The sequence below is a fragment of the Penaeus japonicus genome, unplaced genomic scaffold (assembly GCF_977035675.1).
Source record: "Penaeus japonicus unplaced genomic scaffold, GWHDUDI00000001_assembly GWHDUDI00000025, whole genome shotgun sequence".
NCBI classification, from domain to species: domain Eukaryota; kingdom Metazoa; phylum Arthropoda; class Malacostraca; order Decapoda; family Penaeidae; genus Penaeus; species Penaeus japonicus.
The window spans coordinates 28,033,391-28,052,538 of NW_028234427.1; the positions used below are offsets into that span (position 1 = coordinate 28,033,391).

The following is a 19,148-nucleotide window of genomic DNA, read 5'->3' on the forward strand; positions in this document are numbered from 1 at the left end:
AAAAGTGCTCTTTACAAAGATTCGAAAGGCTTTTAACAGTTCAAATTCATTTTTGTTTTGTTTATTTCTCAACCTAAAGATGCCAGATAGTATCCATACATGCCATATGGTGGGCCCAAATGCCTGGTAACATGCATGCTATGATTTGGGGCATTGGAGTGTTCACATCTCTCTTTGGTTATACCAAGTTATTTGCTAATCAGTTATGTCTTTAGAGTAGTATAACTATAGTCAAAATTATAGTTATAATCATTATTATCAGCTAAATTATCAGGTTGGTGTGTGTCTTAGTTTGTTCTTTATTCTTAATATAATAGTAATGTTATTGGAGAATCAAAGTCACATGGAAATCTTCACTGAAATTTTTGAAAAAAATGGACATAATTTTTAGTATTTATATCACCCTTTACCTCTTCCTCATCTTGTAGCCATGTCTGTATATAACTCTGTGTGTGTGTGTGTGTGTGTGTGTGTGTGTGTGTGTGTGTGTGTGTGTGTGTGTGTATTTGTAATTTATTGATGTAATTAATATTGTAATGATGATAACCTTTTTCTTACTATGATCTTAATTTTTTAATGATATTTAGAAGAAAAAAATGGACTTCATCTATTAACCCTCTCTGGACAGGTGGAACACTACTGTACCGCTCATTCAAAAGCCCAGTGGCCGGGCGGCACAATATTGTGCCAGCCATTTAATTGATTTAGGCCTAAGTGTTCGAAAGCCCCGGCATTGTGACATTCAAGGCTAGAATGCCCCCGTCGTGAGTGGGTTAACTTCATGGAATTTGATCTTATGTTCATGTTATAGCTCTCCAAAATTATGTATTTTTGTAAATTTAAACCAGTATTTTTTAAATCCCACATCTCATGTTTATGAAAATAGTGTGTGAAACTTGAAAGGAAAGAAAAATAGAAAAATCAAGTCCAAACCACTCTCCAGAATAAAGTGAGACAAGTCCTATCATTATTGCATAGATATTAAAATCTGAGTATAGGGGGAAAAAATTAAAATGTGAATTACAATTTGCATTTTGCATTCATATACATATCTATTCATGTGTCATTGAATTAATTTTTTTTCTTTTTTTTCTGTAAAAAATGTGTCTATATTCAACATCCTGACTCTTGTCATTCATCAGTCAAATAGTATGACTTTGCAGAATACAATGTTTTGAAATGTGTGTTTCAGGTGAAGGCGGGGGCGATGGGCCAGCGTTGGCAGGGGGCTCTGTGGAGGGAGGCTCACCCTGCTTTGGTGGGGGGGAGGGAGGCTCCACCCCACCGGTCATCCGCTGGTCATACTCATTACCGCAGCTACTAGAAGATTCCCAAGGAGTGCAGCTGTTCCAGGAGTTCCTGAAGGAGGAGTGTGGCTCATGCGAGTCACTCCACTTTTGGTTCGCCTGCAATGGCCTCAGGAAATCCACCCAGGATCCCTCCCAGCTCGTCACCATCATTTGGAAGCGCTTCATTCGGAACTTTGTCGTTAGGGTCTCAGAAAAGACCTACAAGATTGTCAATGACCGCATAAACGCTCGCAGCATTGACCGGAATATTTTTGACGATGCCCAGAGAGAAGTAAGTGAAGGGGCCTCTTAAACCCTTGATTTAATTGCTTGGGTTGACCTTTAGAGAATTCATATTTATTTTTGTTGTCTCATGGCTTTACCACAGTTTTGTTAGCCCTTTGTGAAAAAAATATAACATGTTGTGTCTAATTTACCTTTTGTAGGATCATCTTAATTTGAGATTGTGTTCACCAGAACCCTTAGACGGGTGTTGTTACTCAGTGAAGTTGTGTATAGAGCGGTTACATAGCAAGGAGAAATATTATGCAAATATAGAGAAACTCATCAAACAATTTTTATTGGATGTGAACACTGATTGGTCATAGAACCTTCTAGACCTCTTCATAGAACTCTAGGGTTCTGCCATTGATTTATCAATGCACTAATCCTTTGTGAAAAATGTACAGGTGGAAGAAGAAATCGCCCGCAGCACATACCCAAGTTTCTTGAAGAGCGAGCGCTACCTATTGTACCTAGATGCTGCCTCCCAGCAGGCAGGTGGGGCGGGCACTGACTCACCCCATACCCCTTCCCCTGGTAGCCCAGGGAATGGAGGGTCTGGGGCTGGGACAGGGGGTGTCCTGCCCACCTTGCATGAAGACTGTGAGTTTGAAGGCACGGCTGCCACAGGGCACATTCGCCTCACACAGGGAGCCCTGGCTGCCACTGTCAAGCAGAGGGCAGCAGCAGAGAGAAGAAGACCGGAGGCCTTCGCTGGGTAGGTTGGCCATCACTTTCATGTCACTGCCAGCACCCCCACTTCACCTCTGGAACATCACATTAAGTAGTTGAAAGTCACTAACCTGAATCAACTAAAACTAACAACTAACCCACATTTCAGGTTCAGAGCTTCTCTCATGTGCATATGTAACCTTCATGGTGCAATCTAAGAAATTGTTTTCACTGTATTCTATACATGTATATATTAACTAATTTGATCACTAAAGAATTTTATTGATTTACGAAGTGACCTTCATGTGGCTGTGCACTGTGAAAGTTGTATGGAACTGTGTCAGAATGTAAGCTTGATTATGATTTTTTAAATGCTTTAAGGTTCAAAAGGAGAACTATTTCATTTGGTTTCTGATGATATGATTTAAAGTAGGTGATAATGGTAGGACTGAGAATAAATAATACCTTAAGGCAAAATAAGTTATCTGGTGTTCAGTTATATAATCATAAAAAGATTGAATTACTGAAAAATCAAAAATCTAACTTGCGTTCTTGAATTATTAACTTTTATTTATGCCTTTCAAAACAATCTAGATACTAGAGTAGTATAGTATCACACATTATAGATGATTTTGGAAGCCTTCAAAAAGAACCAGCAAAAAAAGAAAAAAAACATAATAATAATAATTTGTAAATATCTATAAAAGGTTCACCATTACCACTTACATGATTTAATCTCCATAATCTTGTTTGGGAAAACCTTTGTACAGCACCCCTTCACCTATTCACATCCAGTTTTTGTAGATTTGCATTGTCTCTGAACACAGGGGAGTATTTTTTCCTATTTTGTCCTTGAAAATTGCAGCTCCAGCACCTTGCAAAGAATAGCTTGACCTGCTCATTAGAATCCTGCAAATATGACAGAAAATCTGAATTTTGCAGGATAATTATCCTGATTTTTTAAATTGTAGTTGTCATATTTGCTTTTGATGATTAGAAGCCAAAAAATTCTGCAACCAGAGGGATACACAAAAATACAATTTTGTGTTTATATAAGTGTTATAAATATGATAAACTTTTTGAACATTTATTGATGTATTATTCAGAAAGAAAAAAATATAACAAGCTGACATAGTTGGTACTATTTATTTCTTCATATCTTACCACTAAATAGAGTTACAGTTGACTGTTTTAATGTCAATGTGTGAAGCAGACATGTCAAAGAGGGAATTAATTCTCATAAATGGTATTCAAATTTTGGAGAAAAAATCAATACAAATTACCTTATTACTACTTTATTAATTATTATCTTGTTATTATTTTATTACGATGGTCTGTTTGCAGTACTGAGAATTACCTGAAAGAGTTGCAGCAATGTAATAGCTTTAGTTGCAAACATTATCAACCGTTATTAGTCACATTGACTCTTAAGATAGTCATGAGATATTCACATTTATAAGTAGGTGGTTCTTCTGTAGATAAAATAATGGAAATCAATTACACACACATACATAGAAAAAACATACACATACTCACTCATAGAAAAATAGAATTGAATTCCCACATTTTAATTCATTCTTACAGACATTACCACTTGAAATTTATGTGTGTGCGTGTGTGCATGCGTGCACTTTTGTGTGTGTGTGTTTGTGTGTGTGTGTGTGCACTTGCATAGATATACAGATATACAGACACATGAAGCCATGGTTATCCTCAGGTGATTGGTTCCAGGGTCCATGTCACATATAGTAAATGGCACAGCATTTTGATATAGTCTCCTTACATTATCCCATATACATTAAATCATCTCTAGATCTCTTAGAATACCCAATAGAATATAAATGATTTAAATAGGTTTTATATATTACTCATGGTAGGGTCTTAACCAATTTTACTTCTTCAGACCCTGGTTGGATTGTCTAGTATAACACCATATAGTGATGACCCAAATATTTGCATTCTTAAAAAAAATGCATATTATTCAGTATATTTCTTTCTTTCTGCATCTCTCTCTCTCTCTATCTGTCTATCTGTATATCTCTCTCTCTATCTGTCTGTCTGTATACCTTTCCCTATATCTCTCTGTCTGTATCTCTCTCTCCTCTCCCTGCCTGTATCTCTCCTCTCTCTCTCCTCTCCTCTCCTCCCCCCTCCCTCTCTCTCCTCTCTCTTCTCTCTCTCCTCTCTCTCCTCTCTCTCCTCTCTCTCCTCTCTCTCCTCTCTCTTCTCTCTCTCTCTCTCTCTCTCTCTCTCTCTCTCTCTCTCTCTCTCTCTCTCTCTCTCTCTCTCTCTCTCCTCTCTTTCTCTCTCTCTCTCTCTCTCTCTCTTTTCTCCTCCCTCTCTCTCTCTCTCTCTCTCTCTCCTCTCTCTCTCTCTCTCTCTCCTCTCTCTCTCTCTCTCTCTCTCTCTCTCTCTCTCTCTCTCTCTCTCTCTCTCTCTCTCTCTCTCTCTCTCCCCTCCTTTCTCTCTCTCTCTCTCTTTCTCTCCTCTCTTTCTCCTCTCTCTCTCTCTTTCTCTCCTCTCCTTCTCCTCTCTCTCGCTTTCTCTCCTCTCCTTCTCCTCTCTCTCTCTTTTTCTCTCTTTCTCCTCTTCTCTCTCTCTCTCTCTCCCCTTCTCTTTCTCTCCTTCCTCTCTCTTCTCTCTCCTCTCTCTCTCTCTCTCTTCTCTCCCTCTTCTCTCTCTCTTCTCTCCTCTCTCTCTCTCTCTTCCTCTCTCTCTCTCTCTTCCTTCCTCTCTCTCTCTCTCTCTCCCTTTCTTCTCTCTCTTCCTCCCTCTTTCTCTCTCGCTCTCTCTCTCTCTCTCTCTCTCCTCTCTTTCTCCTCTCTCTCTCTCTCTTTCTCCTCTCTCTCTCTCTCTCTCTCTCTCTCTCTCTCTCTCTCTCTCCTCTCTCTCTCTCTCTCTCTCTCTCTCTCTCTCTCTCTCTCTCTCTCTCTCTCTCTCTCTCTCTCTCTCTCTCTCTCTCTCTCTCTCTCTCTCTCTCTCTCTCTCTCTCTCTCTCTTTGTGTAAGACAAGGTTTTGTTTGACAAAATTTAGTTCTAAATTTAGTTCAAATTCTCCAATTTATGAAAGACTGTTTGTGTGCGTGTGAGTATCTGGATGAGTGTATATGGAAAAAGAGGAATTTGGTTGAGTTATCTGGCATGTTCCATGGTATATGAAGCTGAAAATTTTAATTATTAGAAGTATGTGCACGTGCTTGTTTGCATGTTGCATGTTTCATACTGCCATAAATAGTTTTAATTGCTAACAGGAGGTAAGTATGTTTTCTTTACTGATGTGTGTTTAACCCCTAAAGGATACAGTGTCTTACAGTATGACACAGAAATACACTAAACAATCACTTCTGTCTGCTCTAATTCAGCCCCACAAAAAAATGAGTTTCATTTTAGGGATCTACTACACTTTGATATTGAAGATGTTACAAACATTTTCTGGCTTCCTACTGAATAGTGGCACAGGCTGTGTATATCTTCATCTAAGCATCCTTTAGGGGTTAATATATTAATGAACTAAAATAGCTGTTGATGTTTTACCCTGTTCTCTCTTAAGAACAAAATCACAAATGTCAAAAGATTGCACATCTTCAATACAATGATAACATTAGGAACAATTATTGATTTAAGCAGATAGATATTCCAAATTCCAAATTGTTAGGAAGTGTTATCAAATTTTGGTTTTGCTTTGTTTTCCATAGAGAGAAAAGTCATTGTTGGTCGTGTATGACCTCAAGGTAAGTTGGAAGCAAGTTGCTCTTGTTCTGACCAGTGCACCTCACTTTTTTCTCTACATATTTTATGTTTGTCCTTAGTTTTGCTTCTTGTTGATTCCCATTCATGATGGTTGAATGTGTCTTGTATTGCATAAAAGGCATTTTCATAATTGCTTTGAAGATTTTCTTAAATTCATTCCTTTCCTCTCCTCCTCCCATTTTTATTTTTTGTTATCAGCAATTTTTAATTTTTTTCCTTGTATTTTTTAGTTGTTGAGGCACACCAAAGACTTTTTGTTTAAGTACGTTTTCAGTTTTTTCTTTATATATTTGTGTTCTAGGCAATATTTGCATGGCAGCAGCGGGTGTGTTGGGGGTGGTGTCAACCCCTACCACGCAGTGTATGCCTCGGCACATGTGTCCAGCAGACTGGACTCAGAGCTTCAAAGTCTAAGTTCCGATGCACTCACCGATGACACGATATCATGCACTGATTCCTCTGTGTGAGTACTCTTGTCGCATTTGTTTCTGTACCTCCATTCACTCTTGTGTGTGGCTGCTTGTTTGTGGTTGATTGCATGCTTGGTTATAAAACTGGTAAAATGTTATATACCAGATAGTCAGTTTACTTATCCTTATCAGTGCTTATTAGTATTATAGATTATTTTGTCAGACAATTTAAATATATGTTATGTATACCCTTATTACAATATTTCCCTTTATTGTTCTGCTGTGAATGTTCTTTTTATTTATTGATCCTATTTTAAGTTATATAAACATGGATAGTTTGTACCAGCTTTGTAGGGTTTATTGCTTTTATATTGTTGTATCTCTAGTACCCGTAGATAAAGATTTTGTTCCCTTTTTTTATTATAATTTTTATGATTTTATTTTGACACTGCAAACCTGTTTGAAAGTATGATGTTATTGTCAAAGGTAGTATTGATGGTGTAGAAGACCTTTACCTGTATACATTTTTTTTTTTTTTTTTTTTGTGTGTGTGTGTGTGTGTGTGTGTGTGTGTGTGTGTGTGTGTGTGTGTGTGTTTGTGTGTGTTTGTGTGTGTGTGTGTTTGTGTGTGTTTATGCAAATTAGTTTTGTTGGTTTATTATTGTGTGTGAGTGTTAGATAAGATGGGAGCAATTGCTGAAAAGGATTTATTTTTGTTTACAATGGTTGAGTATGATTGGCTGGGTTGATGGCACTGATGTACCTGATAGTGTTTGTTTACACTGAGAGTTCCCAAGGCTTGAGGTAGATTGATCCAACCTTTTTCAAATGTTGACGGAGCTTCTCCTTGCAGCGATGGAATGTCAGTTGGCTTTGGTCGCAACATCAATCCTAAATACCTCAAGAGACAGTACCACAAGATGCGGGAGAATGCCCGCCAGAATCGAGAGCTGGCCCTGAGTGCAGCCACGGGGGGCAGCTTCCCGAGCGGGGCAGGAGGGGGCGGGGGTGGGATCCTCCATGGTGGCGTGCCCTTCGTCCCCCGCACACACCGCCTGCGCCATGAGTCCGTGCCCAACCTCAAGCCACCCGAGTTCGCTGCACTTCTCATTGAGCGGCTGGAGAAGGTCAAAAGAGACCGTGAGTCACAAGAGAAGGTGCAGCAGTCCTTCAAGAAGATCCAGGAGGTAAGTTCTGTCACTGATCCAGCTGTGCTTTGAGGTTTATTCCTTACCCATATGCACACTATACTTGGAGATAGCACTTCTCACAAAAAGCAATTTTAATCTATTTTTGCAATTGATGGCAGTTGGATGTCAGTTTCTCTAGTTCACTTTGCTTTCTCGCTGCATTGTCATCTTCAATATGAAACTGGAAGTCACAAATGTACTTTCTCCTTCGAAGGGGGACAATGTGTCGGACGAGTGCCGCAGACAACACGCCTTCAACAGTCTTCCTCCTTCACTTCTCTTGGATAAACTTAATCAGAAGATTCCTCTAGATGATGTAGATCCTTGCCAGTCTATATTAGGTGAGTGAAAGGATGTCGTCCATTCTCCAACATCCACACATGTATAATATTAACCCCCTCACTACGGGCAGTAGAAAACGCTCCTCGCGCCGTATCCGAGCTGCCGGCACGCGCCAAATTTTAAACGTCGCTACTGAATATGACAAGTTTTTAGCCAAAACCTCAACATAATCATCATGTGTTATATATCAAAATATGCATAGTTAACCTCTTCCCCCATATGCATGTGACAAGTTATTTACATGGGTTGGGAGGAAGATGGAAAGAGTAACCTTGGTGGGAGACCTCACTCAGATGACCAAAGAAAACGATTGAAATAGTATGGTAAACTAATCATAATAAGTTTTATATTTTTACATAATGTTCCATAAATAAATAATAAAATGATTGCTAGCAGGGCCCATCAATGCCTCCCCTGGTATAAGCGAATCCCACTCTTATGTAATAAATTATTAATAATGAAAGTCAAGTAATATATCGTATCATATCCGACCTCTATTCTGAAAGATCTCGTACAGTATCCGGAAGAAAGAAAACTCAATTCCACCAGAACTCAGCCAGGACGCAGTATGCGCGCCCTCAGATTTGAAGCGAGCGCTGCGAGGACGCAGTATAGGCGTCCTCATGTTGAAGGGGTTAAATTTGAAGTGGCAATATACACACTTTTACAAGATCAAGAAAATATATTGAAAGGCGTTGAAACCTATTTTCAGATGAGCATGTCTCACGAGTGTGGCAGGACAGTAACAACGACACGCCCGCTCGTTCCCCCGGTTCCCCTCGACCCAAGTCACCCTCAGGCAGACGGCCTGGCGCTCAGCCTCGGCCAATGCCTTTGTCATCCAAGGTAGGGTTACAGCCTGGGCCATGAAATCCTATGTTCATTATTCTGTGTCTAAGGAGTTTGATAAATTAATTGATAGAAAAAAACCTGTGGAAAGTATGAATGTTTGTGTGTGTGTGAGTATATTAGCTCTACTTTTACCTTTTTTATTATTTCAATTTTTGATTAGGTTGTAAATGTTTGCATAAAACTTATTTTACAAGGTCAGACCATACTCTGTGAGGCATCACACATGGCAGAAGCCTCTGTCCTGCAGGTAATCATGACTCTCCATTTTCCATGGCAGGGCATGGTGAGCGGCACTCATCCGTCCATGTATGTCTCCGGCTCCAGTTACCTGCCCTCAGTTCAGCTTGGCCACCAGGGCCACTTGCCGCCCGGCCACCCTGCTCATCTCCCCCCTGGCCACCCGGCTCTCCTGCCACCTGGCCATCCTCTGCACCTTCCCCCTGGCCACCCTGCGCACCTCCCACCTGGCCATATGCCCCACCCATACCAAGCTAGCAAAAACTGGCATCACACTCGCCGCAGAGATCGCGTACGTTTTAGTCTTGTTTTTTCTGTCATCAATATGCCAAACTTTCTTTTAGCTTATTTGTTTCAGTATATCATGTATAAAATATTGTGATAATAGAATGCCACTACATAAGTTAATGATGATATCTGAATTTGATAGAAGATTATTAGACCAATTTATAATTTAAGCTGTTTGTGCTCTACTTTATTAATTCTGCAAAAGAAAATATATAATACAATTGTACAATTTATATGATTGAGCCATGTCATTTACCAATTCATTGATTATGAAAATTTCTTGCGTTAGCTTCCCCTTACGATGCTTCTCATTGAACAGGGCCAAGACGTAAACTCTACATTTTCATCGGATTCTGGAAATGTAGCAGATTATTACGAGAGCAATGAGAGGGGTGCTCTCCACCCACTACCCAAGTCGCGTTCCATGCCTGAGTACATGGAAAATTACGCAGGTACGTGCACTCTTTTAGAGTTGTCATAGATAAAAAAATTTGCTCTTTTAACTGCTTAACAGTGCGATAGTTTTTTGGTAAAGAGAAAGAAAATTGTGTGTCTCTTGAGTATATTAGTATTGTGTAGAATCATTTCAGTTGAAGAAATAGAGGCAAACTATGAAATGCAAAATCCTGTGTATTTTTCATTTCTTATTTTCTATTTATTCTTTCCCTTTAGGCACGAGTAGTGATGGTGGTAGCTCAGGGCGACGCCAGTCCAGTGGCCGAAGAAGTAGTTCACGACGCCCCCCGGCTGATCTGACAGACTCAGGGGTGTCAGTGGTGTCTGACTCTGGCCCTTCCTTAGCCCCCTCAGCATCATCTACAGAGAGGTTTGTGTGGGATGATCCCCAGCCCTTCATATTTTCGCTCCCTGCACGCAGATGTTCTCTGTTGAACTTTTTTTTGTTTTTGTTGTAACAAGATTTTTACCTTTTTTTTTTTTTTTTTATCTCCTTTTTTCCTTTTCCATTTCCAAATCTTTTGCTCATGTTTCCAGTTTTGTGTAATCCTGCTGTGGTCATACTGTTTGTTTCTTCATATTGAATATTGATGAATGTCCACTAAGCCTTCATACACACCGGGACTATCATATACGTGTCGTATTGATTTTTATATATGTGGAGTGTTACAAGTAGGAGATATGCTGCATTTCAAACATTTCTTGGGAAAGGTCACTGTGTTCATTTTTTTTATTGGATGGGAAGGAGTGGGTGTCATAATAAATACTCAACACTCGTGGAATCATCCCAAGGAACATAGCATCAGGAATCACCCACATGAAAGATACTTCACACTGTCAGGGGTCTCCATGGTGTGTCCTTTTCAGGGTGACCTCATGGCTTCTAGAGAGTGATAAATTTAGTGGGAGTGGCAGCACATCCAGTGTGTACCCTGAGCATGAGTGGGACCCCAGGCTACGAGGGAGCCGGTCCACACACACTGCTGCTGGGGCTACTTCTCCTGGAACTCTAAGGTGACTTCACATCTCTTTTCACTTAGTCTCATTCACATGAAGTTTGTCTCTGCTTTGTCTTTGTCTCTACACATGTCACTTTTCCTGTATGTCTCTACTTTTTCCTATCTGATTATCACACATATGCTTTGTTATTACCTTTGTACATATATTTTTGCTGGCATTGGCACACTAAATAACAAAAGCAGCAAGAATGCGCTACCAAATGATTTCACCAGATATCGCATCCCATCATTTATTGTGGTATTTCATTCAGTGTGTGTAAACTCACTTTATTCATCTGTGGCTATTCTTGCTTTATGCTTTCCAATTGGCTTGCTTGATCCTTATTTGGAGTTTGTTGCTGAAGTGCATTATTCTTGAAGCATTTATTGGTTTGGTTTTGGTTTGGTTCCTGTTGGTCAGTCATCTTGCTTTGTCTCTCTAACAAACTAATGATTTAAAAAAATCCCCTTTTCAAAATTATTTTTTGCGATTAATTCTGGATTAAATTTCCCCCCTATATTTAATCCATTCGTGCCAGTTGACATCCTATCACGTGGTCAGGAAATATCCCCGGACCTGGGTGGCATCCTGAGATGTGTATTTTCTCGCCGAGTTCTGGGCGGGGCAGTTATGACATGCTGAAACATCAGCAATAGATCACTAGGTTGTTCTTAATTTCTTAGGCTCTGATACTTTTGTTTAGGTATTTGAATGTTATAAAAAGAGATATAATGTAATAAAAGAAAATTACGTCACAGAAAACTACGTGATATTGATGACATCATGGTAATTTCTATTTCTCAATCAGTTGAATAAAATGTTAGATTCGAAAAACTATTGTAAAATCAAATGTGATTGACCAAGAAATAAAATAAAGTAAAAAATTTCTAATGAAGTACTACTAATTTGTCGATTACTCATGATATTAGGTCACGTCATGTCACGAGGTACATGTACATACTCATGTGTACATGTATGATAATTTTTATAGTTCTTTTCATTTTGGTAAAAAAAAAAGAAGTATAAAACATGTTTTTTGATGCCCTGCCTAGAGATTGCTTCCACGTTCCATTGGCATTTTCACAAAGAATTTTGATAAAATAACACTAGAAAGCATTGCTGTAATATGTTTTTTTGACTAAAATAACTCCACTGAAAATGGCAATATTTTTATGTGCCTTTACATGGTAGGCGAATTCATGAAAACCATAAGAATAGGGTAGGTGAAAAATGCTCAGCCACACGCAGCAGGAAAACACCACAGCACGAAGCATTGCGCGTTTGTTATCTTCCCAGCGTAAGCGGGGATAGGAGAAAATACATCCAGTCGTGAATGGGTTAATGTTACCTCTATGCTGTCTGTGTTTAAACTATGTAGTGTAGAATTGTTTAATTGCCTTTCATTTGTGAAAAATCTAATGCTTTTCTGCTTATGGCTCAACCTTTCCCAAGAAATTATAGCCTATCAATTTTTCTCTTGGCTTACTTTTGGGGATTTGATTATGAGTAAGCTTGCTTTGTACGAAGGTGTTTTCTTTTGTGAAAATATTGATTGCCTTTGTGCTTTTGCATGATTGATGCATATTTATGAATGTACTATTCCTTTTTAGTAAGTGTACTTTTTTATATTATGCAGTAGAGCTTTTGTAGGAATGTCATTGTTTTAAACAGTTACCCTTCAGCCTTGAATTGAGCCTAGTCTAACCCTCTGTTGGGCATTCCAGACGCAGTGGGAGCAGTGGGGGCCGCAGGAGCGTGAGCGGCGGCAGCGTGGGCGGCTCAGGGACGCTGGCCAACACAGGCAGTAATGTGAGTGCCAGCGGCAGCCTCAGTGGTGGCAGCGTTGGAGGAGGCCGGTCTGGCTCGCTGGACCGTGGCCCTGCTGGCTGGGTGACAGCAGGCATGGAACAGGGTGGCCATATGGGGCATAGCATGCACGCACCTCATATGTCTCATTCGCATGCCGTGCATGGCTCACACGCCTCGCATTCCGAAGAGAAGAGGAGAAATCGGTGAGTAATGTGTGTCCAAAGGTGCCGAAGTAGAATAATGTCTACTTTTGTCTGTGAATAAATGTAACTAACTTGAGAAAGTCATGCCCTTTGATGTACTTCAAAATTATAGATGTAATTAATACATAATATTTTTTCAGGGGTGGTGGATCCAGCCGGTCTGGAGGCCACAGCTCAAGCCATGGCTGGGGTCACCCAGAGAGCGGCAGCAGTCGTAATCAAGGTCATGGAGATGGTTCAGGGTCAGTTTGCCCTGGGTCCAATGGCTCCACACTCCGCAAACAGCGACCTTCAAGGCATTCACAGCCAACACCTCCAGGTGGGAGCCTTCACTTTGTCAATCCAGCAGGTGCTGGGTAGCTTGGGTGCAGGAGTGGGGATCACCTTGGATAGGCAATCGGCAGCTCTAGGCGGAAGGGGGAAGTTCTATCCGCTCTTTGTTCCAATCTGGCAGAATCACTGGACTGAATGCTATGTAAAAGGAGAGAGACAAGAGAAGTCAGTTGCTCAATGTTCAGATGTAGTCTCAGAAGGAAAAGGAGTTTGTTTGTCTGTCTGTCTGCCTGTCTGTCTGCATGTTGTTGTCACACCTTAACAGCCAGTGATGATTTCCAGGGATGTATGAAGGCAGTGGCGTGAGTGGTGGCAGCAGCAGCACGGGCAGTGGTGGAGGCGCATGTGGCGGTGGCTGTGCGGGTGCAGGCGGGTCGGCTTCCACGGCAGGTGGCGGGCTTGGGGGGGGTGGAGGAGGCTCCGGGTCGGTCGTGGGCGCTGCCACAGAAAGCACCACGGTCATTTACAACTTCCACGACGACGACGTCCCCTTCGTCACCCGCATCCCTACCCGCCCAGTCACTCTCAGGCGCTTCAAACAACATTTACCTAAGAAAGGAAACTACAGGTAAGTCCTTTTGCAGCAGCGCAGCCATTGGCAGCGGTGCCTACTGTAGGGGTCTTAGGATAGGCTCTGGTTTTGGCTGGGAATTGGACACCTTGACTCATGCATTATAATGTTTTTTGGAGAAGGATTGTAAGCATGCTCTTATCTTCTTGAAAGGCATTTATACTTATGTCTTACATTTGTTAATCCTTTATCTTTTAGTGCGCTGTGTAACATATAACTGATTTATGCATGGCTATATTTTCTTGAGTGCGAGTGCTTTGTGAGGGAGCAGGGATCCTCTAGACACTGAGTTCTCTCCTTTTTGCTTTCAGATTCTTCTTCAAGAAACAGTGCAAAGAGTTTGGCGTGATCCAGGAGGAGTTGACAGACGATCAGATAATTCTGCCACTCTTCGATGGAAAGATATTTGCACAGATACGAAAAGCAGACTGAAATACTGTTGAGGGGGAAGGGTAGGGGGAAAAGAGGAAATATATATATATTATTTTGTGAAGTGGAGTGTTGTCTGTGTGAAAGTCCCTTGTGATGGCTGTTGGGAAGAGAGTGCATCTTGGAGTGGATCTCTGAGGGAGGAATGTGTTTGGTGCTCACAATACCCCAAAGGGGATGTACATATATGATATCTACCCAACAACACCATTATAAAGCAACAGGGAGGAACACTCATATAGACTGGTGGTGTTAAATTTTATGTTGTGCTGTGGAGATCATTGAAAGGGCAGAGCATGCACAGAGCCTGCCTGCTTGCCTGCCTGCCAAGCCCGTACGCCAGTCTGCAAGAACTGTGACTTGCCGCTGGCCCAGACCGGTGGGAGTCCTGTGGCCCCTCAAGCCTACAAGTGATAGGCGTAATTTCTTACCTCATTTTAGAGATAACAGGAAGATATGTGTAAGTGTGAAGGTGTGTTGGCTGGAGGACACTAGAGGGAAACAACAGTGCCCAGCTCTTCTTCGTTTGCAAGTACTTGTCAAGTGCAGGCTGACACCGACTGCCACCTGCCAGTCACCATCCAGCCTGTTTATTGCCAACACCATCAATCTGGTAACAGTCTGATGCAACTGCAGTCATTCCAGCCTCGGCATGTTGCGTCTCTTGCCAACATGACTGCTGCTTGCTGCCACCATCTCTGTGCCTGATGCCAACACTAGCAACTCTTGCTGCCACCATCTGGTTTCACAGATGCCAATAACATTAACACTTGTTGCCACTTTTGTCATTATTGTTTTTCTTCCTTTTTTTCATTTCTTATGCTTCCAGGTATTAAAAACAATGACAGACCAGTGTATCACATCATATTTACTATTGTATTTAATAACAGAACTTGCTAGCATTACTTCTTTTCAAATAATCAGCAAATTCATTGATAACCTAAACATTATTAGGATGACAAAAGCAAGAGGAAATGGCATGTGGTACAATGTTCATATATATGATACACATTAGATGCTCAAGATCCATGATTGATAAAGTATGATAATATATTGACAGAAAGTAATACATCATGTAATTCAAGTAATACATTGGTAAGTAAAGCTATGTTCTATCTGGAAATCATGCATATTGTACCAGAAAGCAGCATGTCAGTCTTTTATCATACATTATTGAGTGTGCCATTAGCTAGTGTTTGGTATAATGTTGATGGTATACTTGGAGTACTTGACAGCCTTTACAAGTAACACTGTATTATACACCATGAAAGGAGGTCATAGATGCATCTCCTTTTACACACGTACATTATTTGGAACATTTTTAGTCCCCTAATTACAGGTTTACATTTGATAATTTGTTATGCAACTATTGTTTTCTGCAAGAGCTTTGTAAAAGTCAGCAGTTGTACTGTTGCTGGAAAAGAAGAAAAAAAAAGTAGGGAGACTTGCAATTAGCTTCTTGCTGTGGCATGTAAGGTCCCCCAAAGGAACTTACAGAACTCAAGTGTTAATGTGCCCAAGCTTCACTAGTCACCAACCAGGTGGTAAAGCTCCGAGTTGAAAATGTGGCTTCATGCTGATGCTGGTCTTTGAGTGTCTGCTAATAAAACAGGAAAAGGTGTGTTTGTGTTTGAGTGTGTGTGTGTGTGAGAGTGAGTGTTTGGATCTGCTCTTGGTGTATGAGGTGCCAGCTCCCATTGGCTCCAGTCACCTGTGCAGCACAGTCGAGGAGTGTACCTGATGCAGTCAGCTGCCGACACAATGCAAAGGAGGAAGACTTGCTGTGGATCCTTGGCCTGTTCGCCCCAATGGTGGCGAGCAAGTGCCTGTCTTCACAGCACAACTAAGGAGGGCTGGCCAACCCCAGAACCTGTGATACCATCATACTTGCACCCACTTCTTACTACTTGTTTAACTTGGTGCTAATATTGTAGAGGCTGTGTGGGTCGTACGTTACCCACACCTTCCGCTGTACCCTAGCTACTTTCACCCTCTTAACGCTGTCTTGTGAAACATGTCTCTCCTTCTTACCACTTGATCTTTTCACTTACCTGCCTCACATCCTGAGTACCGGAAACTTGACTCTCCCGGTGCTGTTCCCAATACCTTTCTTTTGTCATGCATGACAAAATTGACAGGTCAACAGTTATCATCCACATTAACCCTCTCGTGACGGGTGGTACAACACTGTACCGCGCATATTAGGCCTGTTCGCTGGGGACGCGATATGGCGTCGTTTATTTAACTGATTTAGGCCTATGCGTTCGAGAGCCCCGGCATTGTGACATGCAAGGCTGGAATGCCCCCGTCGTGAATGGGTTAATGCTGTCTCTAAGTAACCTCTTAATATTGCCTAACATTACAATCCAGTAGCTGTTTCTTGAGAATTTAAACTAGCTGTGTTCATCACTATATTCTATAGCACAGAAGAAGCTACTCTCATCATCTCATCACGGGTCTCATCAACACAACAAGAACTGCCTCTGGAGTCCTTGAATCACCTAACCAGCACCATGACACTCCCCATCTCTTCCAATCCCATCCATACTACAAGTATCACCACCTGTGTACTCCCTGATGCATACGTCCTCACAGCCTCTGCTCACCACATGTAAAAGGATGTGCTAGTTACCATGCCCAATGTTATATACAACTCACCGGCCTGGTGGACTACATGAGACTATGTTTAATAATTTGCATTGTACATTATTTTGCAGAGTATGTACAAACGATGGAGTAGGTTGGGTGAAGCCTCATCGTGTAACTTTGTAATAAAGGTAAACTTGTGAAGCCCAGCGTCACTTGCCTGGCCCTACCAGTGCCTGTCTTACAGTTATCCCTTATTGTTACTCTCTTATTTATAAGTTGACCCATTTTGTTCATGTCTCAGGTACGTCTTCTCCTTTTTACAATATTTAGATATAACATTTAACATTTTCATTTTTCTGAAATTTATTTAGTGTTGTTCTGCCTCGGTCAAGGTGTCAAGGAACTGTGCCGTCTAGTTGTTATTTGTTCAAGGTGACCTGTTACTTACCTGTTACAGCACAATCCCAGGTGATTGGTCACAATACCTGTCCAGGTAAATTGTTCATTGGGGAACTGCTTTGGTTGTAGATTCACTCCAAATTAGAGAGCCTGTCCAGGTAACATAATAAGCCTTTTCACTCTGTTATCGGTGTTCAGTTTAAGCCATAATATACACTATATGTGCAGTGAAAACTGTACTTGGTAAAATGCATATTTCATTGAGGTTGCCATCATAACTAATTAAAGTTTGTGATGTAGAATCTAACAATTGCTTTAATTAGGATGTATGTATTACCTTCTATCTGTATTTTTTTTTTCTTTCTTTTTTTTAGATTATTTGATCTGTAGATAACATCAAAACTTGTTATATTTAAATTAAAAGATGGATTTTATGTTCCTAACATTTATTTTAACTGAAGTAGTATTCCTTCCTTGCCTTGAGCATTGGGTGTATTAGAACTGTTTTTTTCCATACCAGCCCTGTTTTTTTTTCTTTTTAACTAAGGAAAATTATAGCATTCTTATTTCAGCCCTATGCATATATCTGAGCAGAAGTGTATGTGATAGTGAATGAATTGTTTATAAATAGACTCAGAGTTATTTGGCGAGTATCTCCCTTTGCAGGACAACATTTTAAACAGACACCTGATGTTTCCCTTGGCAAAGAGCATGGATGCACTTCAGTGGATAACCTGAATTTCAGGGAGAAATAGAGGCATGGCCCACTGAAAGGTTTTCTAATGTACCCTTGACAGGAAACTACATTGTTTTTTTGTTTTTAAGTCGCAAGCCGTCTTGATCAATGAATTGATTTCCTCACACTGACCTTTTGTCCTTAGTGAATATATGATCAAAAAGCAGTTCTCTTTTGGGCAGATCTTAAGGATGGGAGAACCTGGGGCTAGAAGACTGTCAGTTGTATAGCCCCTGTGGGGGCTGTATTAGTGTCAGTGTCAGAGTCCTGTCATTTGTTGGACTGTGAGATTGTCAGTATTATAGCTCTGTAAGTAACAGAGCTCTGGAACTGGCAGCATTATAGTCCCATAGTGTGTGGGACTGCAGCTGGTCGTGCAACTGCCCTGTTTTTTGGGGTGAAAACACTTCCAGCAATACAGCCTCACGGTGAAAGACGCCTACTCTGTACATACGATTTTTTAAATAAACTCATTTTGTAAATCCTTTTTTCATTTTCCTGTATTGGTGATATTCATTTCATTGATTATATGCTTCCTCAAACTGCAAAGGACATTAATAAGGCAGCTACAGATGTATCTGAAGTATGGTACTCGCAAACTAATTGACCTCGGGGCACTAGGTACTGAAATAGCCACTAAGGAATATCCTATTGCAATGCTAACTAATTCAATTAACTTGGTGTCACATGTTGTACCTCTCATTATGCTATTACAGGGTGACATTATGCCTCATTGCACAGAAGAAATAAAAGTTTAACCCATTCACGATGGGACGTATTTTCGATTACTCCCGCTAACGCTAGGAAAATAACAAGCATCTTACAGTAATGCTTTATTAGTTTTATTTTATTGAACTTTGCCTATATTCTTCACTTCTATGTGAAAATACCAAAGGAAAGTGGAAGCAATCTCTAAGTGGGGCATCAAAAAACATGTTTAATACTTATTTTATTTTTTACCAAAACGAAGAGAACAATATGAATAATCATACACTTACATATGAGTGTGAACCTCGTGACGTGATGTTTCATGACATGATATCACGTATAATCAACAAATTAGAAGTAGTATTCCATTAGTAATTTTTTACTCAATTTTGTTTCTTGGGCAAACACATTTGATTTTACAATAGTTTTTTGAATCGGATCTTTTTATTCAACCGATCAAGAAGCAGAAATTACTATGATGTCATCAATATCACGTTTTCTGTCACCTAAACTAAAGTAACAGTCCAAGAAATTATGTAAAATAACTATATTTGAGAACAATCTAGTGATCTATTGCTGACGTTTCAGCGCGTCACATTGCACG

General features: G+C 40.5%; 1 protein-coding gene across 3 annotated transcripts in view; it reads left to right on the forward strand.

The window, feature by feature from the left end:
• Positions 1-18,318, forward strand: part of LOC122257058 (protein axin) — a 48,984-nt gene extending 30,666 nt beyond the window's left edge. Inside the window, exons 6-19 of one of the 3 annotated variants that reach the window (XM_043022100.2) lie at positions 1,193-1,581; positions 1,979-2,289; positions 6,295-6,456; positions 7,257-7,590; positions 7,808-7,934; positions 8,648-8,781; positions 9,065-9,316; positions 9,632-9,764; positions 9,985-10,138; positions 10,636-10,782; positions 12,492-12,779; positions 12,920-13,098; positions 13,395-13,680; positions 13,995-18,318. In XM_043022100.2, coding sequence (XP_042878034.1) covers positions 1,193-1,581; positions 1,979-2,289; positions 6,295-6,456; positions 7,257-7,590; positions 7,808-7,934; positions 8,648-8,781; positions 9,065-9,316; positions 9,632-9,764; positions 9,985-10,138; positions 10,636-10,782; positions 12,492-12,779; positions 12,920-13,098; positions 13,395-13,680; positions 13,995-14,115 — 3,017 coding nt within the window. In that variant the 3' untranslated portion in view covers positions 14,116-18,318. The remainder of the gene's footprint in view (positions 1-1,192; positions 1,582-1,978; positions 2,290-6,294; positions 6,457-7,256; positions 7,591-7,807; positions 7,935-8,647; positions 8,782-9,064; positions 9,317-9,631; positions 9,765-9,984; positions 10,139-10,635; positions 10,783-12,491; positions 12,780-12,919; positions 13,099-13,394; positions 13,681-13,994) is intronic. The other 2 variants (XM_043022103.2, XM_043022104.2) reach the window with 2 other exon arrangements.
• Positions 18,319-19,148: the final 830 nt, after the last annotated feature.